This window comes from Hippoglossus stenolepis, chromosome 6 (assembly GCF_022539355.2).
Source record: "Hippoglossus stenolepis isolate QCI-W04-F060 chromosome 6, HSTE1.2, whole genome shotgun sequence".
NCBI classification, from domain to species: Eukaryota; Metazoa; Chordata; class Actinopteri; order Pleuronectiformes; family Pleuronectidae; genus Hippoglossus; species Hippoglossus stenolepis.
Window position 1 is genome coordinate 19,691,468 of NC_061488.1, and position 24,361 is coordinate 19,715,828.

At 42.1% G+C, this 24,361-nt stretch overlaps 1 protein-coding gene across 1 annotated transcript in view; it reads right to left on the reverse strand.

Annotated features, from left to right (window-relative positions):
* The window catches only part of ajap1 (adherens junctions associated protein 1), a 49,272-nt gene extending 32,291 nt beyond the window's left edge, over positions 1–16,981 (reverse strand). Inside the window, exon 1 of the mRNA XM_035160451.2 lies at positions 16,060–16,981. Coding sequence (XP_035016342.1) covers positions 16,060–16,088 — 29 coding nt within the window. The 5' untranslated portion in view covers positions 16,089–16,981. The remainder of the gene's footprint in view (positions 1–16,059) is intronic.
* Between the last annotated feature and the right edge of the window lie 7,380 nt (positions 16,982–24,361).

The window sequence follows — 24,361 nt, forward strand, 5'->3', positions numbered from 1 at the left end:
TGATTAGAACAGAATTGTTTCATAACTCAACCCAATCTAAAGGAGACGGCTCAGACTAACTGATTAACAGAACTGAGCAAGCAGCAATTTGCATATCACAGCTCAAGAGCCAACATTAGTCATACATCAAAAACCAGTGAGCTAACTTGTCTGCGTTAGGATCATCCATCATCTCTCTCAGAAGTGGCATATTTCAGTATGTTAGGTTTACTAATAAAGTTCACATTAATATGCAGCAAATTCTATATATTTATTTATAATTAATTCACTTTGTGCACTGTTGCATATTTAAATGATCTGTAGAAACTGTGAAGATTTTCTTTTTACCCATAACCAATTAATGGGAATATTTTCTTTGGTTGACTACAGGCATAACTTTATCTCCTACAATCGGAAACGTATCCCATACATGTACTTAAAGGGGACATAGCATGCAAATTCCACTTTGTTAGTGCTTCTACAGGTTAATGTGGGTATCTGGCATGTCTACCAACCCAAAAACTCTGGGGAAAAAACACTCGCGCGTTTTGTTATAGTTCCTCTAAGTCAGAAACGTCATGCTTGAGCGACTCGATTGCGCTTCCTGGGTTTTGTGTCGTAACAAGGAACTGGAAGTCTCCCTACATGGCCTTGGCCCACCCCCCACCCCGTCCCCACACTCGCTACGCCGGGTTTACACCGGAGGCAGCGAGGCTGCGCGGCAGCGCAGCGCCGTTCCCAAGCACGCCCGGGCTGTTCACCGCAGGACGAGCATTTCTCCGCTGGTCAGCCCGCGATTCACTCACATGTGGCATTTGTCTGGATCGTTGGGACTGGGAGGCTGCAGCAGCTGCTCGGGAGCGACCGCTCGCTCTCCCATGCGTGAGCTGGAATTTGTGTCAGCGCCACACAGCCAGCAGTGTGGAAGACTTCCGCAGTGTTCAGCACTACTGTACGCCGGGTTACAGTAGTTACGCCGGGTTACAGTAGTTACGCCGGGTTTACACCGGAGGCAGCGAGGCTGCGAGGCAGCGCAGCGCCGTTCTCCAGCACGCAGCCGCCTGGCTGTTCACACGGGACGAGCATTTCTCCGCTGGTCAGCCCCATAGACTGTATATATAAGGTCAGCCCGCGATTCTGCTTTCTCCGCTTGTTGTTGTACCCGTTGAATGTCGGGGTTCGGGGTAAATGATGGTCTTCATTGTTCTCTCATGTCTGTCTTCATTGTTTTATACAGGGTAAAAGGGTGCTGTTTTATATGATCCTTGTGGTATTTTGACCAAAGTATGTTACAGACATTTCATTAAGACCCCAAGGAACCATATCAACTTGTGGTAAAATGGGCATGCTATGTCCCCTTTAATGCTTGCATCATGTCAAGCATCTTGAAAAAGACCAGCAACGCCCAGTAGCTGATGATTCTGCTCTCCCCCCACAGAAGATCAAAGCAGTCGAGTGCTGTGCAGGCTATTATGCAGAGCAGTTCCGCAACCCATGTGCCAGTGGGGCAAAGATAAGCAAAGAAACAAAGGGCAGGATACAGTCTGTGTGTGAACGAGGTCAACTTTAAAGGCTCATCTGAAGCCTTTATAAAAATGATTCACAGAGCCTCCATGTTTTAGTAATCACAAGATGTCATCCTTAACAAAAAGTGGCACAGCAGTTAAGAATACATTAAAGCAGCACTACACTTGGGAATGAAAAAAAAAGTCTAAATTTAGAGCCAAAAGCCTTTTTTCCAGTAAGTACAAGCGGTTGATGAAGGATTATCTGACTCCTTGAACTCCTTTGCATCATCTTAGACCCAGTAGAACAAAACTATTATCTCTGCAGCTAATCAGATATTGCACCTAATAATTGTCTCCTGCACTGCACCTCTGGCCCACTTCTTGTGTCATCATCACACTGTGATCACTTGTGCGAAGTAGGTCTTAATTAGAACTTCTTGGGAGTTTGCAGAAGTGAAGCCTCAGCAGATGGGCCTCCCACCTGAGGGAGGTGAAGAAGGCATGCCTCCTTCAATCCCCACACCCTGCGTCCCCGTGCTGCCATAAACACAAATTCTATCAGCACGGTCCCGACAGCCCTGCCACTGAGTACACATCATTTTCCAGCCATTGAAAAAGTGCCTTGTTGAAGGTGACTCCACCTCTGCTGAAAAGCTGCGTGTGATGCCAGACGCAATCTGCCAGGCAGGATTTAGACTGAATCAGTGGTTGGCTTTTTTTAACCTCTCAGTGGGGTTTTCCCTTGCCCTGGAAGAGGTGCTGCATCTCAGCCTCAAGTTAACAATATCAGAGTACAAAAAACTAACCAGAGTTTTTTATTCAGGGTGGCACTAGCAATTGATGGAGCATTTACGCATTGAACTATGGTATCCATGTCTCTCCCACACAATTCTAAAAATGGCCCTTGGTAAAAAAAAAAAGATCCTGCGGGGAAAAGGTTCGCCAACTGCAGTTCATGAACTTTCATGCTGCAGTGGGTGTTTTTCTCTGGTGGGTCCAAACAGAAACAGCGAGAGGTTAAAATGAGACTTTATGAGCATACACAGGCAGATCACATCCCAACAACAAACTTGTTTTTTAGGGACTTGACTGACTAGTAAATGCATCAGCTTTCTGGAGTCTTTATAATAAATTTGAGATGAATTTGCCAAAAAATGTTACTGCCTGCTTTCTTCATCGCAGTCACATTTATGCTTTTAAAGACACTGATTTTTGGCAGAGACAGTGTGAGACATTTTGAGGTGCTCCTTAGCTGCAGGCATACAACCTTATTCATTTTTTTACCTGACACAAGGACGTAAGCAGACACATGCATTAAACTCTAATCCATTACTTCATTTGATCTCAACAGGGGTGTTTGTAAGTCATGCAACAGAAACGCAAAGTCGCCATGTTGTGAATGCACAAACAGTAAAGAGCCGACAAATCCACTCACTGCTGCTCATCACTGCCAGTGCTACGGACAGGGATTCAGTAAGTATGTGTGATACTGCGGTCAGTGGTGTAGTGGTGCTTGGAGAAGTGGCTATACTCTTCTTCTTTTTTTTTTGTATGCCCATCCACCAAAGGATAAACGTTGTGGGTTATAAGCAGTGACATGTAAAACTACTCTTGCATATTTAGTTCCCCCAGAAATGGTCAAATTGTCACTTAATTTCTGATGCAGATTCTGCATCACTACTGGCCTACAGACTTCAGGGTGATGTAAGTACATGATGATGCATTTTGAGGCAACTCAGTCGCCTATGGGCCAGTAGTTTCTGTTGTAAACTATCACATGGATCAGTTGATTTGATCAGTGTAGGGCAGACTGTGCCACCATAATAAAATAAACATTATTAGTTATGGGGCAATTTGGAAATATTATTGTGTAAATATTAAAGTTTGCAAATATTACAAATATTATTGAATAAGTAACTTGTTTACATCATAATTTAAAAGGTTGTGCCATTAAAAAGTTCTCACCATGGTTGACGTCTTCACTCTAAATCGTTTAGATGCACATATTAAAATTTAGTTGCGTTTTTGTAATGAGTTTGGTTAATCAGGAGGTCAGGTAAAGAGCAGGGGATTTTCTTTTTACCAGGAAGACAAACACAGACATGACCCACCCCTACTCAGCCTCTGATTGGCTTACTCTGACTTCTTATCATCACTCACCAATCCGAAGCAGAGAAAGGCGTGTGATGCTTTCGCTGTCCTAGGATAAAATTGCCTTGAAGGACACTATACCCCATAGACCTGCGTATATACCTGCACTACACTACTGACTGCGAATGTTCTGTGGTGTTTAGTTGCCAGTGGTCACGTAGAATATTTTCTTTGCAGAGATGGAGGGGCTTTTCCTGCATACTTCTTTTCATGGAAAAAAAACCCTTCAAGAACAAACCATAAAGGAATTCTCCACCTACCCGTGATTCATGCTTTTGTGTTCAACTGTTGTATCATAACCACTTTCAGAGAGTGAAGCCTCTGGGCTTATCCAAACACTTGAACAGAGCCAAACAGACTGCTGGTTTCAGCACAGTGAGGATTAGCTCATCAGCGGCTCGACAATGGCTATGTTTACAGTGGAGATAATTTGAAGGTCCTAATTCTACTTTAGACGGGGGGGGAACTGTGAACGCACAGTTTCTACATCTACATAACTTACAGTTGTGGTTAATTCTAATAGAGCAGAACGTGGGGGAAATTATGCATATGTTTCCAAACCCGAATTTGGGAATATTATGCTGAATTAATATTTTTTATTTATCAAGCATCTATTCACAGTAACACCATATACTTTATATAGACTATTGGGAAGCTCTGTAAGAACACAATGTTCATCTTTTCTTTGATAGTGTCAGCGGAGACACATGTTTCCAGCTGGAAACATTCACTCTGGCTTCCAGTGCCTGTGTGGATCATTGTATGAGATGTTATTTATAGCTAAGTTGTCTGTTAAACATTACACTGCCATTGCTTTCCTTAAAAGCCTCGAGGGGGATGTGTGGGTTGGTTATGTCTTTCTTTAAATTTATACATACACTTTGTGATCTACTATTAAGTATCTCCAGTAGCTGTGTTGCTAGACTGAACAACTTTAAAGGGTCATGGATTAAGAATACATAGAGAGACAGTGGTATGCTGGTGGGAGCTCATACAATGTGTTTTCATTCATTCCACCTTCCCTGATACTGCCAGCCCTAAGCACAGCCCGTTCACACTGGGGAGAAGCTTCTTAAAATAGAGATGGGGCGGGTGGGGGGTTACAGAGTATGCATTTGCATTACCCTATGAGAGCGACAGAGACGGAGAAAGAAAAGAGAGAACAGGGAAGAAGCTGTGTGGCAGTCTTACCCCTGTGGGGCGTAAAAACTCTCTGATAACATCCAGGCCATAGAACAAGGACACTTCTCTTCTTCCAGATGACTCACTGTGAGGGCAGTGCACACAGGAGTGCAGATTGGACCCCACTGGCAAAGCAAGCTGCATTTGACCGCTTCACACACACACACACACACACACACACACACACACACACACACACACACACACACGCTATACATTTTCAGATTTTTGCTCCTTAGACAACAATGATGTGCTGGAAACTTGAGGCACAGTCATATATTTCAGGCGAACATTAGTTGATGACACAACTTAGTGTCATCAGTCCGACTAATGGCCTAAATTTCATATATATAGTCCTAAATAATTTCTTAACAAGTCATAACTTTGTTGTGTTTTTTAATTCTTATGAATGCTCAAACGTTTTGAATATTTCCAGGTTTATGTGAAAATATGACAGATTTACAATGTGGTCTCAGAAAATCTCAAAAAATTGCATTGAGTCTTAAAAAGTGCATTTTGATGATCAAACTACACAAGATGTTGTTGAATGAAATTAGTTTTTAGTTAAATTCTAGCTTATTGCAAATGTCAATGTGATTTAGAATACGATACGACACAACATGTTACGATACAAATCGTATGTGGCTTTCTTACAACCCTTGACTTTTTTTTAAGATCAAATTAATGTCAAATGCAATGGCCTGTGTTCCATTTTTTTATATATGGTAAATGGTCTGTTTTTATTTAGCGCTTTTCTTGTTTTGCCATTCAACCATTCACACACACATTCATACAGTGCATCTGTGTGCAGCACTTTCTCTATCATACATCAATCATACACTGCTGGCAAAGGCATCAGGGGGAATTTGGGGTTCAGTATCTTGCTCAAGGACATTTACTGTAAGCATGCAATAGGTGGAGACTTGGATTGAGCGGCCGACCTTCTAGTTAATGGACCACCCACTCTATAAAATGATCTTGGAACCATTAAGTTGGACAGCAAATTTAATAAAGTGAAAGTATGACTGTATGATTCTACTATTCAAGTGTTATCTATTGACAGTGTATTATTTTAATGCCCTAATTTATGATTTATGCGTGTCTATGTCAATTCACCCAAATGCTCTACATGCAGCTATCAATAAAACATAGTAGTTATTTTACTATATCTACAGCTAAGAACGATTTTTCACAATCTAACATATTATTGCTGATTGCAGAAAATAAAATCCATGTCGCAAGGACTTCTCTACAGCAGGAAGCACATGCATCTTCTGCTCTGCAGATCACTGCTCACTCAACTGAGACTGATGGATGTACAGTACATCAATGACATCATGCACTGGCACACTGAGGTAACTGACCTGAGCTTTCGATTAGAGGAGGGTTCATCGTGTCTTAGCATCTGCCTTTGTGAGCTGTGCTGTCCAATGTCCAAAGACTATACTGACCTCTAAAGTAAACATGAACCAACCCTGAAACACACACTTACATCACTCTCACTTTTTGCCAACGCCTTTGATAGACTGGTAATTGCCTTGCTGTCCTATAGAAAACATAAATTCACATCTCGTGGAAATTGCTCTGACCCCTCTGGGATTAGTGTGGGAAAACATTTATTTATTTATTTTGCCTCGGCTGCAGCATATTGAGAAAATGAGGGCATGATAACAGTCCTTCTCTGCCCTTCCCACTTCCATTAATTCCAGTGTGTAGCTCTACGAGAGTTTGACCTAGAATAATCACTGTTTTCAAGAGGAGGGCGGCAGAGATGTGCTGTAAAGTCGAGACAGACTCAAGTAGGGACGCTCTAAACATTTGATCTTCACTGCAGCTCTTTTTTTTAAGAGAAGCACTACAACCAAAGCTACAATCAATATAATCAGGATTGGCAATGTGTTCTGATGTGTGTATTACAATGGGTTAAAGTCATAATTTAATTTACAAATGGATACAAATATTGTTTTCTTCTGGCAGGAAAGGACAGAAAAAAGGATACTTTACTTTTTATTGCACATTTCTTCTCCATTTGAGCTTCATATACTTTCAGTAAATCAAGTTTTCCCTGTTGAATGAGCAGAAAAGAGAAGCATGCTGCTCGCCTCAGACAGACTTTTCTTCCAAACCCTTTGCTTCTTTAGAGGTTGGAAGAGAGGCTGACAGATCCACTGGTCAGGGATTACAAGGACTGGGTTGAAGCCGAAGCTTGTCCCGGCGGTCTCACCCGAGTGGGGTTTGGCTGCAACTGCGAGTCCCTTCCCAAAATACTAACCCCAGAGGAAATATTGAACAGCACAGTCAGAGTCAGACAAGAGTCATACACAGTTGTTTACTAGAATACCTATATCTGCGTTTTGAGGATCAAATTAGTCCAAATTAGAACAGGGACTGTTGATGACTGGTAACAAAGGAAACTGAACCTTACCCAAAATGTTGAGGTACTTGTACTTTACTTTCCATTCCTGTATTACGCTTCTTCCACTCCAAAGCAACAATCAAAATAATCAGCATGGGCAACTTCTAAACATCTCACGTTTTCATTTTACTGAATTTATAAATAAAATCTATCAAACCAATCAAATATAATGATGTCATATTAATTATATATCAGTCTATCAGGCCAAAACACACTTATACTTTCATAATTTAACTACATTTTGCTTCTGATAATAATAATTTTACTTTCACCCAGCATATTAAAGTGAAAAACTGAGAGAGTTATTTTATTTACAGTCAGATTGCCAGGTGCTGCTATGAACATCCTAAAGACAGAGATTAAGATCAGTAGAATTGACAGACATCTGTTATCGAACCTATAACAGATATTTGAGCAGCATCAGGGGTAAAGTACTGTATCCAATCTAACCAATATACCGTATATTATTATTTAGACTGTATGCTGTGTTCCGCACATTGAACATTGTATGGAAATACTCTGGTGTCCATTTAATACATGTGGCATTCAATTTGACACAGACTTATTTAAACATATTTTGCAGTGCTGCTTTATTGCCTGTGTGCACGTGTGGGATAAAGCTGATGAAAGTGCTGCATGGGGACATTTGTGACTTTTAGGTTACAGAGAAAAAGTGAGGCACTTAAGAAAAAAAAAAAGGTCTCAAAGGGGAGTGAGGAGAAGCTTCAATTCAACAAGCTCCAGAAACGCACTTGCTCAAACACACTCCCTGACTATTCTGCTGCTCTTAATCCACCTGTCTCTCATGTGCTCCTTCCTCTTCTACACTGACACGCTTGGGACAGCAAACAAATAAAACCACAGAGGGAGCAAACTAACTCTAACCCTAACCCTTATTTGTAGCGGCACCATATTTTTTTCCAGCTGTTTGAAAGTTTTCTAACCTCACATCATCTGTGTGCCCAGAGAACTGACTTCCAAGACCTATGGTATAAAGCAATGTTGTTACTGAGTGTCGCTTACTGCTTTACTGAATCTGCATCTGATGTTTCACCAATAATGTGCTCCAATGCTTCCCCTTTTCCTGCGCGACATTATGACGCACATTGAACCTCCGGGCGTTGGCGCATAAACAGCAATAAACATTTATGTACTTATTGTTTTTTACATCTTGGTAACAACATGCATCATCAGTTTCTTTCTTCATATTGTGCGAGATGCAAGCGTTCAAAAACCACTCAGTCGCCCTTGAGTTTAAAAGAGGGACTGAAGTAAAAGATACAACCAAAGGGTAACCACGGTAACATTGTCACTGGTCTCCATGGGGCTTTCTTCTGATGTGAGCTGTGTTTCCCACTTCTCCCGACACATTGTTTTTTCCAGTGCATTTGTGCTGTCGATCAGGACTCACCGGGGGGGAAAAAACAAGAAAAGAAAACGGGCAGAGGGAAAGCAGTGACTTGCTTTTTTTTAAGGGTGTTTACTTGTGTTTTAAAAAACCTGCATATAACTGCCGGTGTAAAACATGTCACAACTGTACAAGTAATTGCTAATCATAGTGGTCCAAAGTGTTCAGGGATGCTACAGCATCTTGTGAAGTTTCCTGACCTCACCTCAAAACCCTGGATGCCCTGATGCATTGATCACTGACACCTCACATGTGGATCAGAATGCTGTCTTGTATAATGTTGTGATCTCTTGAGATATAATCCTAAATTGACTGGAATCATCTCCACTTGCTCACGACAGTAAAATCCACACAGGGGAGAGGACTCGTGCCTAAAGTGTGAAAGAAACACCAGACTGTCATTTAAGAAAACAAACAGCCATTAGAAAGGCCCAACTCCTCAGAGAAATGTGTTATTCACATGAAAAATATGGCAGGGCCGCCTTTCCAGTCCAATAAACTCAATAAACTGTTAATGATAAAGCAAATTGAAAATGTCCGAAAGTATACAAAATGCTGAAAGCAATTCTCTGCAAAGTTGATGAATCGTGCTGCATATTGGATATTTATGAATTATGTGGCTACACGGTCCCTTTTATTCCATTTAAAACTCATTTTAACTGGCACCTGGCCCGCAGTCCTGGACACAATAGAATCTGTTACGACACTGAAAGCAAACTTTCGCACAATGTTGAAGTAGCGCTTCACATTTTGCCAGACTCAAAAGTGAATTATTCACAAAAGGAAATCAAGACCTGATTCATCACAACCGTCTGCAGGCCTTAATGTTTGTTAATAAGTTTGAGAGCAAAAAAAATGACAGCAATTCTTCTGTTATCAAATAGGAGCGTTGTGACACAGTGCAGCAGGCAAAGCATTAGGACGTCTTCAGAGACATCAGCACCTTTCTTATCCACGGTAATTCTCACACACAGTATCATATTGTGGCAGAAGCTCAAAAAGGACCATTAGCAAAACGCTCCATTGTTATTTTAATCCAGTTCTGCTTATTCTTTTCCCTTCACTTGGCACTTCTTTTTTTTTTCAAACCTCTCTTCTGTCATTGTTCATCACATTTTTCAGTGATAAAGCTCCAACAGCCCTTTTATTTCTGGGGGAAGATCACAGGGGCAGATCGGGGAGGTTAAGGTCCTGATGTCTGGAAACTGTACTGGTGTTTGATCCATAGATGATGAAATTCATGTTCCTTGTTTTTCAGAACCAGGTGGTAATTTAGCAGCACTTCAGATATTGGTCAAAATGCATTATAGGGTTATCGCTTGTTAGTAACACATAATTATTACCTCAGCTAAGGAGGTTATGTTTCCCCCCGTCTGTTGCTTAGTAGGATTATAAAAACTACTGGACAGATGGAACTTGGTGGAACGATGCGTTGTGGGTCAGGGGATAAACCATTACATTTTGGTCTGGATCCAGATCAGGGGGCAGTTCCAGGATTTCTTTTTTGTCACTTTCTGTAACATTGTGAGATCGGGTTTTCAACGTTTTACTTCATTTTCCAGAGAATAATTCATGGATCCTGATTTAAAAAAAAGACTGGCATGTTTATAGAACTGATATTTATGAGTGTGTACTATCTGGTGCAGATACAAATAAAAGTCTAGTGAATTTATGTGCTTTCATAAGGGGACTGTTATGGCCTTGGAGGAAGGAGTGCACAATACTGAGTTTTTACAGCAGCAGGACGTTGAATGTATATGTGACTCAAGATTAAGTCCTGACATTATTGCATGAAGTAAAAGCCGGAGAATGTGGTTCAATAGTGATTTTTGGAATCAAAGTCAGAATCTTTTCGAATCCCGCATTGAAACATATTATCCTTTACATTTCAACAATTGCACGTTGTGGAAGTATCCGAGTTAATCACAGTGTAGCTGAGGGCGTTCGTCATTGTCCGTCCACTAACAGGAGGAGCTGTGATACCTCAGTCTCTATTTGCAGCCTGTTGAATATGCAATCATGTCTTTGTCTGAACTGGAGGGGGCTGTGTGCTCAAGCTCTCAGACAAAGAGACAGGGCAAATATAACCCAGCATGTAGACACGTACCCACACATGCAAATGGCTCTGTGGTGGCGAGCTCGATTGCCAAGATACACAGGATCCAAATCTCTTATTCCCACTATGGTGTGTTTCTAATTTGTTGATTATGGTCGCTAAACCCTCCTAGATCCTTCTGCAACTAAGTGACATGCCACTAATATCACTGGCTGTGATAAGCATTGAGACTGGCCAGGTGTTCACAATCCCTGCTCTCAGCGATTAACAACGACACACGAGGGGCAGATGTGTCGCTCTGAATTTTTGAACAAAATCCCTTTTTGCAATTACACACTTCTTATTTCAACTCTTATTTTGAGTACGAGAAATTGAAATGCAGCTTTAAGGATTTACATCCCTCCCCAGGAAACACATTCACACACGGTGTGACTCAGTTGTGTGTTTGTGTTGTCGTAGATACATAGTCTTCCAGTGTGTGGCAGTACACATTCTATGTTCCACTGGAATTGTGCAAATAACTTTGACCTCTAAACATCTTTTCATCATAAATCACAATGCGCTGGTTGGAATTGTCTCTGTGCCTTGCTTGTGTTTATTATTTTGCTCCCAGGATATCAGCTGCCTGTGGTTGTGTTGTTGAAGGATGCAGGCTCTGAGGTGTAGGAGTTAAGCTCTCCTCAGTAGATATCCAGCATTAGGGAGATAAATACCAGCTGGCTCTCCAAAGAGTTCCACAGAGTTATGGATTGCTTCTGTGGTGCAGGCCTCTGGAAGGCAAATATACTATGAAATCTTCCAAAACGTTTTTCGACTGTGCAAAACACACACACACACACACACACACACACACACACACACAAATCGCATCCACTGCTGCTACGGCTGCATGTGTCGGAACATAATTCATAGAGGAAAACAAACAAAAGAGAAAAAGGGGTGTGCACATGTATGTGGTGTGATGGTCCAAGATGCAACAGCCAAGGGTGCTGCATCATCCCATTAATTACTTCCACTGCACACTACAGAGTGCACGGCCCACATGCTCAGAAAGATAAACTGAGTTCAACAGAGGATGGGAATGTGGAGAAAAGGAAATCGGAGAAAGAGGACAATGTTCCAATCAAACCAGGCCCTCACTGTCAAATGTTTTAATTTTGCCTTGTGTCAAAATTCATACCAATTACCTTTTTTTTCTTTTTTCTTCTCATGGTATATTAAAAAAAGTGTTTTAGTAGAAAACGGCCTGCTGGGAGACGGCACCCCCGCCCCACCCCAGGCCCGGAGAATGCCAGTTAGTGGAAAGGGCCATGACGGATAAATCTGATCCTTTGTAGAGGCAGTATTGATCCAGCAAAGCTCACTACATGAATCAAGTATGAGCTCTGTGCTGTTGGTTCCCTCGCGCTGTGGGATGGATGTGCTTCAGTGCAACAGAAGAACACACTTTCTCCTGTAGCTCCAACTGGACACAGCCTGTCATTAAACCCAAACCAGCTGATGGGTTTTCGGAACTGTGATGGGATGTTGTACGTCAATTTCATGAGATCTGAATGTGGGTATGTAGGTTTAGAAAGTGTCATTATTAACCTTAACAGCTCACAGCCCAAATTCAGGTATTTGGGGTTTAGTATTTTTTCAAACGCTATACAAGTCTTTATCCCAGTTTTTCATTTGAAGCATCCTCTATGCAGTTATGCGTAATGGTGGGAAAATGAACTGAACGCAGGTATTCTGTCCTCATCTCCTCCATATTAACTACAATGCCAGTGAGCAGACAAGTCTTTGAACAACAGCTACCTTCTCTCTTCTTCTCTCGTCTGTCTCTCTCTGTGGTATTTTCAGGATGGTCAGATGAACCAGCATCCTCGTCTGTTTCGTCTCTTACGCTGTTTCACAGGGACAACCTGTTCTGGTCCTTCTGGATTTAGCAGACTGCTGAGCACAGGGTGTTTACCGCCCGCACGCACATGCACACACACACACAGAGACACACACATGCATCTGTATCTCCAGAGGATAGGTTCTCAGAGAAGCAACACAGCCTATTTCTCCACAAATTAGGCTAATCACGCTCCAGAGAGGCCCAGTTAATAAGCCTCATCGAGGCTATTAAGATGGCACCTAAATCACAGGAATATCTGAATATCTGATGGCCCCTTGCACAGCAGTGCCACTACTGGTGTTCTTAGTAGAGCGAGCTGTGAGGAGGATGACTGCTCGTACACACTGGACAGATGATGCCGTGCAAGAGCAGTTGTTTCTCACTGGAGAAAACATCTCAGCATAAAGTATAATGCATCTGAGGCCCTGCTCCATTAAGCCAGTGATATTATTCAGAATAGACTATTAGTCTATTTTCTCTTTAACACAGGGATAACACACAGAATACTAAGTATATGATCACCAGGAATATTGACATGAAGATGTTGTTCCCAAGCTCATTATTCATCAAAGTCCCCCTCCCTCTTGTTGTGGCAGTGTAGACTAAGATTCCTCTTGAACAAACAGTTTCCCTCTCTTCCCCCATTTAATACCAGAATTGATCCAGGCTCGAAAAATCTGGACACATGAAGGAAACGGCCACCTGTCCTGAACAGTCCTGTTGGAAGCGAGTGGACACAGACAATTGAAGCCCTTCTGAAAGGCAACTGGTGTCTGTGCCAGTGCAGTTTTGCTGCTGTAGCGGACCGAGGCCTGATAGCATCTCCAGTGTCTCAGCGGAATGAGAGCTCCCCACAGGGAACATAAAACCGTGTGACGTCCATGAAAGATTGAGCGCGGATACTGCGAGCCCGAGAGAGACGAATCCCGACCGGGTAACTCTCCAGTGAGACCCTCCCCGGTTCAAGCTCATTATCATTTTCTACCATTACAGGTGCTCGCATCTCAGATCAAATCTAAATGTATCCTCATTGAAATGCATGGTGTATTCATGAAACTAGAGAAAACCCATTACTTTGACTAAAAAATGTCACATTTAATTGTACTATTTTACTACGATTTACAGGACATGCTGAACAACATATCACAGCAAGATACGAGTTTTTCATTTTCATCCCCAGTATTAGCTTGGAGAGATGACTGAAGTACTCACACTATTCAAGCCATTGAACAAATGATGAACAATCCCATGTGACTGTCGAAAGGCCAACATTTTGATTTATTTCTTTACCCAATATCATCTATCTGCTGACACCCTAAATCAATATTTAAATGTCAGTCAACGGCAATCATCCACAGCTTTCGCTATTCTTATCAGTAATTCATAAAGCAAAAGTGCTATTAAAATGTTTCAAGACACTTCAAATATAATTGATATAATAAAAAATTATAATTCATTGATTATTCAAGCTTATGTGCAGCCCTAAAGGTCAGATTATTAAAATTACTTAATCTCGCTATGATAGAGGTAAACATCACAATGTAATTAACAAATTAATTTTTACTAATATGTGTACTGCATTCGGAAAAAAGTTCACATATTTAAATAGAAAACCTGAACAACTTATTTCTGTTTTAATTACAATTGACAAGAATGGTTGTTTTAAATAACAAGAATTGGTAAAACAATGTCAAGATATGATCAGATCACTGAACACTGATTTACGTGCGGTGTCTGTTTGAGCCTCACAGTACATGAAGAGCCACAACAGCAGCACATCTTTAAAATCCTTGCTTTTTAAAACTCTTCGGTTATCTCTCCATCAGTCCTCCTCTCCAGTGTTGCTGAAGTCAGGGCTGTAGCATTCACGCCCACGTACACAGGAGCAGTAGGTGGTCTGTTCTTTGTCTGTTTCAACAGGAACATTATCTTTCTCAGCACATGTTCACTGTCCCATTTCTTCTCTTTAATTTGTCTTTTATTAATCTCAACCCATAAAACGACAACAATTTCAGCCCAGCAATGCCCCCCCCCCCCTCTCCCAAGTGGCTCCATCAATGTGTGGTGATAAATGATAATAACAATAACAATACAAGCGTTCAGCATGAATCCAAATCTGCAACATCGTGAATTGTAAGACTTCAGTCCCTAGCTGCAGCTGCTGCTCATCACACATCCCATTTTGACATTTGTCAGGGAAATTCCTGCAGATGGAAATTGGTTCCTCTGGGCCTCTGACCGACGCAGGTAGAGATGTGGGACCTGGGTGCATTTTATTTGAACCTCCTTTTACAACTGCCCTGTGTGTGCTGCCATTACCCTGCGAGGTCAGCCCCAAGATGTACAGTGTGTGTCTCATGCATAATAAACACACCACTGCGAAACGGGCAGGAGTTATGGCTTTCGGTTGGGAATGAGATCCAGCAGGTGGCAAGAGAATCTCACCGCTGGCAGGTTTGGTCTCATTACGCGGCGTGTCATTCCCTCCCTCTAAACCTATTTTACGCCAAATGAATGGGCTCAATTTGAGCTTTTGTTTGCAGACTTCCTGACTGAGTCAGAGTCAGGAGGATGGTCTCCATCCTGCTGCTTCAGTTTAGGTATACGATTTTATTTGTCATATAAAAGTCTGTCTGTTGTCTGGTTGTGTGACACCGTCATTGTGGTGCGAGCGCAGGCGGAAAGGAGGGGCAGAGTGAGTGGATTTAGTTGAATGGGGTAAAGCTTATACCTCTTCATCCACCCAGTCTACATGCCATCCTCTCCTCTTTCTCGGATAAGCACTGCTCCGTGTATATACACCCACTCCTTCCATTATTTATGTAGCTGTGAGTGAGTGTGTGTGTGTGCGATGGTGACGACTTACTTGTGATTTATAATTTGTGTTCATGCTTTCTATGGCCTAAGTTTTTTTCAATTAATTAATTGTGGGAGCCTATGAGGGAGCGCGTGCATGTGTTTGTTCTCACAAGTAGGGAGAAGCTGACAGACACTAAGCTTGAGCCTGTGCTTGCGCGTGCATGTGCGTGTGCGTGTGTGTGTGCGCGCGTGTGTGTGTCGCCTGCGCCGTACTACTGGCGACCCCCAGCGTACAGGATGAGAATTTTTCCTCATTTTCTTTCCTTTAAACATGATAAAAACGTGTCTATTATGAAGCCTGCGCTTTCATGACCCACAGTGTCAACAGTATAAGAGAAAATAGTGCGTGTGTTTAAAGAGCTCTGGCGCCCTGACACCCACCGTTACATGTTTTTGTTTTCTTATTTATTACTGCTCCATGTTATCCAATCCCCAGTCTCCTGCAGACTCTCATAACTTGCAGTGGCGTAGATTAAAAACGACTGGCACTACACGTTGTCGGACCAGCGGAGGGAAAACGACGCGAAATATCTGTGTTCGCTTGCAACCACAGGCGCGTGCGATTCAAAGGCGACAACATCAAAGTCAGAAAATGAAAGATGTTTGGCGTCTTACCTGCGCGCTACGCTCCGTTTTATCCACATTTTTTTGTCTCGACTGCCCGGATCCGTCTCAGTCCTCCAGGTAGCCTCCCATTGACACGGGCTTCCACCAAAGTCGACAATAGCTCATAAACAACAAAATAAAAAACACCGAAGCACGCGCACACTCAAGTGACGGACCTTACTCCAGCTGTCTTTAACGCAAACATCGTTTACGGCACATATCCTTCGACGCTGCGCACATCAAATTCCTCCGAATGTCGCGCACAAATCCCACTGAACAGAAACAGATGCCGGAGCAACAAAAAAAAAAAAGAGTCAGGTCTCAGTGAAGTTGATAATTGTTCTGGTGGTGATGGTGGCGGTGGTCTTCCTCAGTTTGGAAAAAAAGAAGAGGGGGCGCACAGGTGAGCGGAGACCGAAAGAGGTGCCCTCAAACTTTGCCTTCGCGCATATCTGTCATGTCTCCCCCCTCCTCATCATCATCGGCTGGAGAAGCACGAGGCTGCTGTAGTTGGCATCCTCTCGCTGGAATGACCGCGCACCTTCTTCTACATTGCTGAAAGGCAAGATGATGATAGTCCCAAAAAAAAAAAAAGGAAAAGAAGAAGAGAACGAATTGGGGAGGGGGGCGCAGAGGATGAAGATGTTCCCGTTCTCTGAAGCGCGCGCGGGAGACAACTCACCGATGGCAGGGGGTCCTCATTATCTACTCACATTTCTGGAGGTGTTGAGGAAGAGGAGGGAGGCGGAGAAAGTGAAAGAAAAAGAGGTGCAACTGAAAGAAGAGGACGAGGGGGAAGCGGCGGAGGAGAATCCTGGAGGATGAGAGTTGTTCCAGAGGAGTTGGAGAGAGAGAGAGAGAAGGGGGGATAGAGAGAGGCTGTGTCTGACAGAGGAGAGGAGGCTGCTCCGTCTCCCCCTGCTGCTCCTCTTCTTCCTCACACTGACGAACGACCTGCCTGCTCAGCCCGGATCCGCCCTGACGTCACTTTAAAGCCAAAAGATATGTCATGTGCCGGAGGGGCTCGCGTGACGCGTCCGCGCGCGCTCCTCCTCAGGCTGGGTGTGTGACAGGAGGTACATCATCATCATCATCATCATCATCATCATCATCATCATCATCATCATCACCAACATCACCATCATCCTCATCACCATCCTCATCATCATTTTCATCATCGTTATCATTATCTTCATCCTCATCATCACCATCACCATCATCATCATCATCATCATCATTATCATCATCTCCATCCTCATCATCACCAACATCACCATCATCCTCATCACCATCCTCATCATCATTTTCATCGTCATCATCATTATCTTCATCATAATCTCCATCATCTTTTTCATCATCATTATCATCATCTTCATCATCGCCATTATCATCACCATCATCATCATAACCCCAACAATCACATCATCATTGTCTTCATTACCATCATCATCATTATCATTATCATTATCACCATCATCACCATCATCATCGCCATCATCACACTCCTCACCATCATCATCATCATCATCATCATCATCATTAACGTCATCATGATTTTTATTTTCCTCATCATTTTCATCATCATCATCATCTTCATCACCATCATTTTCATCATCATCATTTTCATTTTTATCATCCTCATCATTTGCATCATCATCATCACCATCATCATACTACCACCATCATCATCATCATCATCATCACTACCACCATCATCATCATCCTCATCATCATTTTCATTTTCATCATCATCATCTTCACTATCATCATCATTTTTATCACCATCATTATCATCATCATCACCAATATATTCATCAGCATCAGCATCATTACCATCACCATCATCACCATCACTTTCATAACCACCATCATCATCATCATCATCCCATATATATAAATCGCTGTTGGCGCAGTTGTCAGATGGTGGGAATTAGTAGTGTGTGACACATCGAAGACCTTGATTGACAGCCAGTGTGAAGGAGAGCAACTTAAAAAAGAGAGAAACGTAGCTAAAAACTGATGATAACACGGGTTTTGCATGATAAGAATACAGGTGTGCCTTGCTATTCTGGCTTTCCCTTTGGTAGAAATAAGTTTGAAAACCACAGCATTAAACATATGACAACCATGATTTTGCTAAATATAACTCCATCCCACTCCTAAAAATTGAAGTGGAAAGAGCATAGGCTAATTATTATTATATTAATTATTCTTATAATTGATGCTGGCAGATACTAGCCGTGGCATTAGCAATGGCTGACAGAACAAACCAGGAAAAAGAGGTTTTAATATCGGTTGGCACAAATAACTGGAAAAAGTGCACAACAGGAATCAATTGAAAGAACAGTGAGGAACAAAGTCAATTAAAAACACAATAAGTTTAATTGCCTTCAATAATTAAACGATTTTTATATTTGATTATAACAAATGGTTTCCACTTAAAACTAGTGTCATTGCTACACAGGATAATATTTTGAAGGACTAAAAAAAGATCGATTTATTTATTTCATGTACAGACAACATACGATTTTAAAACATCAAATATTTATCTGTGGGCTGTTATAAATGTTTATCTCAGTTCAGCGCATTTCCATATTTTGTCACCTTCTATAAAATGTGCGAGCCCAGTTTTTAGAGAGAGAGAGAGAGAAAGAATTTATACTCTGGTTTACAGTATATTTATAGATGCATGTGTAGTGATGTCAGAACTCAGGAAAACGTAGACATCAGGATCTATCACATCACCCTGAGCTTCAGAGCAGCGATAACTCCCTGGGCAGAGGTTGACTGTGTTCTCTGGTGATGTTCACCAGCTGAACGCTGAAGTGAAAGGTACTTAGGGGGGGGGGGGGGTGCTCGCTCATATTTACCATCGCTCCCACATGACATGGGTTTGACATTAAACTGTCATCCTGGAGGCTTTTTGCACACCTGTACTACATGTTGTCAGCGGTAGGCAAAATCCCGTTTCATTAAAATCAATGTGCTGACGTGACACCAATGACAGGATCAGCTATTACGTGAGAGAAAAGAGAGAGTGTGGCGGCCTTCTTACTCCCCCTCGGGGTCAAAGTGTCAAAACAATGAGCACCTAACACCTGCTGTAGCCCCCGTGCTCTAGTCTTTTCCTGAAAAATAAAAATATTACAGGGCCACACAGTTTATGTTTGCAGTGTTTGAATTTGGGTTGTGTTCAAATTCTCAGATTAAAGTTTAACTTCAGCCCTAAATTTTGGCTTCAAATAAAACAATGCCTTCAGAACCTCCTGGGCTGAGAGATGAAGCAAGCCAATCCCCATAGACTCCCATGTTAAAACACCCATTTTTGCAGCAGAATTAAACACAGTCACAGCCTGGTTCTAAAAATGGTTTTGGTCTCAATGACTAAGTTCATGATAACTGTATGTAATTTATTTTTATAACTCAGTCATTTAAATTATGTGAAGGTTTGAAGTTATGCATAATTATTACTAATTGCTAGGATGACGTCACCGTTAGCTTGTCACTTACCTGTCAGCCGCTAGTTGTCTGCTCGGTTCTCACACACCTTTGCGACAGAAATGTGTCATGAAGTTGTGCGTGTGAAACGCTACCACAGGCGGTCGGCGCTGAGACAGTCGGGGCTGAGGCAACCAGGTTCCAAATAGCGCAGTGGTCCTGAGCTGATGGAACTGCTGTCACAGGCGGCCGTCACAGCCAGCGGTTCAAACGCTGTGTGTGTGAGAGACAGCCGGTGCTAAAGCAGCCGTGTCTGAGGACATGGAGGGGTGGGAGAGGACGTGGGAGATATGGCGGTGAAGGAGTTTCCGCATTGATTTGAAAAGTAGCAACGCTTTCTAGATTCCCAGGAGCGGTCACTGGTGGCATGGGGCCGCTCACCTTTGATCAGAGGGTGTTCACCTTTTCAAATGTGTATGAATATCATAACGCAGAGATAACCCAAACTGTTGACTCTACGTAAGCATTGGCCCTGACAAGTCCAAGACAGTTTGACACACTAGGTGGTGCTATGAGCCATGATCCACACATAAATGTTTGTTTTTTTTCATCAATTTGGTAATAAATGTGATATTAAAACCAGCATTAATGTGTTTCATTAAGAACAGTCTGTGCAGCATCTCTTTGTATGCATTGGAGTTCGTTGGTCCAACACTGATCCAGATGAAAATACTTAGAAAACCACTGTGGTATCTCAGTGTCTCTTTAAGCCTCCAAAACTGAGCCCTCTCTCACCTCAGGTGAGGCTGTGAGGCTCTGTCTGTTTCACACTCGTCACTGTAGTTATGAACACACTCTTCTCCCAATCAGATGAATTGCAGCTGTTTATGAAGCTGATTGCTCTATACACGATGAGGCAACTTTCCTCCCCCACTAAGTGTTGCCACGGAGCACACTTCTGTCAAATACCATCATTACTGCATTAGAGTGTATATATACACACTGATCCAAGTGGGTACCTCTGTCTGAGGAAACTGTCGGCAGCTCCTCAGCAGATGGAAGCTGTCACCACTCTCTCTCTCACTCTCTCTCTCTCTCTCTCTCTCTCGTCACCTATTCCATCTCCGTCCCCCTCATTCACACTCCCCTCTCTCACACTCAATGTTTTGCATGTCGTCTTCCCACCTTGCATGTTCGAGTGTGTGTGAGTTCCAGTGTGCGTGTGCAGTCTTCCTCACATGTTCTCTGTTGCTTCATGCAAGCGACGCAAGTGTGATGCGGTGTGTGAAAGGGGCCCGTTCTGCCCCAGAGACGGGAGTCACAGGTTGTCATGCATGTCTCAGACAGCGGAAGGCTTCAGCTTACATAGACCTAAACGCAAGCATCCTAAACATCTGCTGTGTAAGCCATTAACACCCCCGCCGCGAGAGTGCGAATTAAAAGGAAGAGGGATTTGAGCGTTGCTATATCTGCTAAGCTGGACTGAGTCACTCTGAGCAGAAGTTGTGATGATACAGTTCACGTGTGCAGGGCGAGCGGGACGCTGCGGAGGGGGTTTAAGGCCGTGCTCTCGCTGGGGTCACGGACAGAGGATAGAGTGAGTTCATGTGGTTTATTATTGGGAAAGAGAGTTCAGTCTGTTCTCTTCTGCTGTCAGCAAACTGTCCCTCATGTCATTCTTTTAAAACCCATTTATTTTACTGTGGGAGACACATATGGAGGGGCTAGTTGGAGGCTTTATTTTGCACTGCAATCTCAAGTACACAGTGTCAGAGCTTCAATGTCTTAAAGACTATAGCAGAAAAATACACATTTCAATATGTTTATTAGGGGCCTCCTGTGGTTAGAAGCACAGTTAATGAGAGCAGAGTTTGAGGCCTTTAAAAGGAGAGGCTAATATCTTTAGTGCTCGGGTGAATTAAAGTTCCTCTAGATTCGTCATTATGACTCACTTCTCTAAGATAACACATGGTCATATAATATTGTTTATGTAAAAAGGGTCATCAGTGCAACTTTGTGGATGAGACACAGTCTTTCCAGATATAGGACTGCACTGGTAAACAACGACCTTTTCCTGTTTTTGCTATTTTCAGCTCACCCCTCAGTTTGTTTTTACCTTTCTTCTTTGACCTACAGTCAAGGGGGGGAAAAGACAAACTTTTCATGGCAGGTGATTGGACCGCAGTAACGGAGCAGTCAAATAAAATCAGACTATGCCACCCTGGGAATTTCCCCTAATAAACAATATTTACTACAGAGTAGTACATCATCAACCCAAGAGGAATTTGGGTTTGTTATACTAAGAATTTGGAGGTGTTATTCCATCTGTTAATACTATTTATCAATTAACAACGGAAATAGAAGAAAACACAACCATTAAACACACCAGACAGACTTATAGAATAAGAAGGGACAGGGGGAATTGTTCAGAGCTGCAGGTTTACCGGTGGAGAGGAGGGCTAATGAGGGAGGAGAGGTATCGCACAGAAGAGTCAATTCCACTCACATTCAAAAAGTAAAACAGCTCAGTCTAACAGGGGCTAAATTAGGTACAGCCATGGTATATTCTGATAATAAAAAAAACAATCCAAACACTCATGTTGGCTATTGCCACAGCAGCAGCATTCGTGCAGCGTGAGAGTTATAAAGACAACTAAAGAAGTAAAAGTGGTGCAGTAGTCGGCCCCAGGTGAATCTATTTAATGAATATGAAACACCAAGCTCCAGCTACGCCGGGTTATCCATGACTTGTGAGGTGGACCAGTTGAGGGCAGAGTTAGGAGTATTTTACAGAAGAGAGGCGGACAAATATGTGACAGTGAAAGAAGCGGAGCTTGGTTTGGGTCCTGAAGAGTTGTAGCATTTATTTACTGACAAACACGTTGAACTTCACATATACTTACTTCACTGCTAGTTCACAGCTGCACTGCAAACTCTCTGCTCCAGCCACCAGCTCTCTCTCTCTCTCTCTCCCTTGGTTCCTTGCTACACAACTGAACTTTCCATTAAAGCAGCTGCACAAACCTGCGTAACAATATTTTGTCTCAAATTTCTCCAACTTACTGCAGACCTTCAACACAGAGATGATAAATCTGTGTATTTTGCTCATTTACTGCTGCCTCTTAAAGCTTAGGAAGAAAATACCATTAATTAAAGTAATTTTCTAATGAGCAACTACAGTTACCACACACATCTGCACATGGGTATGATGGTGTGTGCAAGATTCAGAATGGTGGAAGCTGAGTCAAGGGTCGACAAGTGCACTTGTTTGTAGTTCGCTATAGTTAGTATCCCCATCAGAGATTCCAGACTTGATCCTGAATGCAAAAGTGCAAAACATGCTGTCCTCTGCTCCGCCTGACAAGCCCCAGAGTTGAGGCTTGTCGGTGTTGAGTTGAGTAAAAGTGAAACAATTGATGCAACGGCCGAAAAGTTAAGCTAGTTTCCATAGACAACTGCCAACTTCTTCCACAAGAGGGCAGTAAATTATAAAAAGAATGCAAACCGGCAAAATCTGATAATTTGAAGGACATAACTTTTTTGAGTTTAGAAGGAGAGACATGACTTCCACTTGGTATGGTGAGGTCTAATAGATGTATACTTTTAGCTTTAATAGGCAAAGCACTGCTAGACTTTCTCGCCCTGATGGCTGCTACACACCGATCAGCCAGTATCGGATAACCCAGGGAAGCAGCGAGCTTGTGGGATTTATTCTGCTTCTGTAGTGGATAGAATGCACCTCTTTATTTATATGATCAAATTAAATCATTAAGAATTTGTGTATCTTTCCTGAGCAATTAACAAGAAGGTCACTTCAGAGGGAGGGGCCGTTCAAAATCACAAGTGGTTAAGTTGAATCACAGCGTTAAAGAAAGAACTAATTCTGGAACAAAGGAAATGTGTTGTTCATTCAGACCACCTGCCTTATTCATACACAGTCCAAAAACAATGATGAGAGACGACTATCTCTGATTAAGTAAGAGACCATGACCAAACAGGACATATTAGGCCACGGAAATATAATAAATATCCATTCTACTACAATTTGTATTTAGTCAACAGTAACTGTAATAAATACAAATTCAATTACACTTTTTTTTTACCTGACAACCAATCAGATTGTAGTACTAGTACTTCCGAAAGGGACTGTGTTTACCATTACACTTACACATACATTAACACACAGCATCTACACCGTGTTAATGAAATGTTACCATAATTAACTACAACAGGAGATGTCTGAATGTTTAGATGTAATTACACTCACACTGCACTGCTCATTTGGCTCTTCTGAAACTACACAGCTCCTTATTATACTGTGTCATTTATAATGCAAACATGTAGTTTTGATTGAGTGTTTGAACCTCGAGGCAAGGATTGGGACTAATCAGGTCTATCTGTTGAACATTTAACACAATTTGTAATCTGTAATCTGACTTTATATGATTATATTTTACTGATATTACAGTAAAATTGGCTTTTAGAATGAAGAAAGCAGGTTTTCATATTTCATGCAAGATAATGCAGTCTGCCCTTACATCACAGGGTGAACTGAGCACACTCAGAATGAAACTTATAATAATGTTAAAACGCATCGCGATTGAGTTGATTCTCGTCGAGTGATAGCACTACAACAGGTCCATGTACTTCAGTTATAAGAATCATTTAATCCAGTGTTTTGGCAGCTTTTCAGGTTTGCTTTTGCTTGATTACACAGCAGCTATATCCTCTGTTTGTATATGCACTATTACACAGTTTAGTTACATTTAAAATACCACTCAGTACATCGCTCCTACTTTTAGAAAGGGAATCCAAATCATTTGATGGACAGGTTGGTCTGTATTTAATGCTATTCTTCAGTGCAACAGCCCAT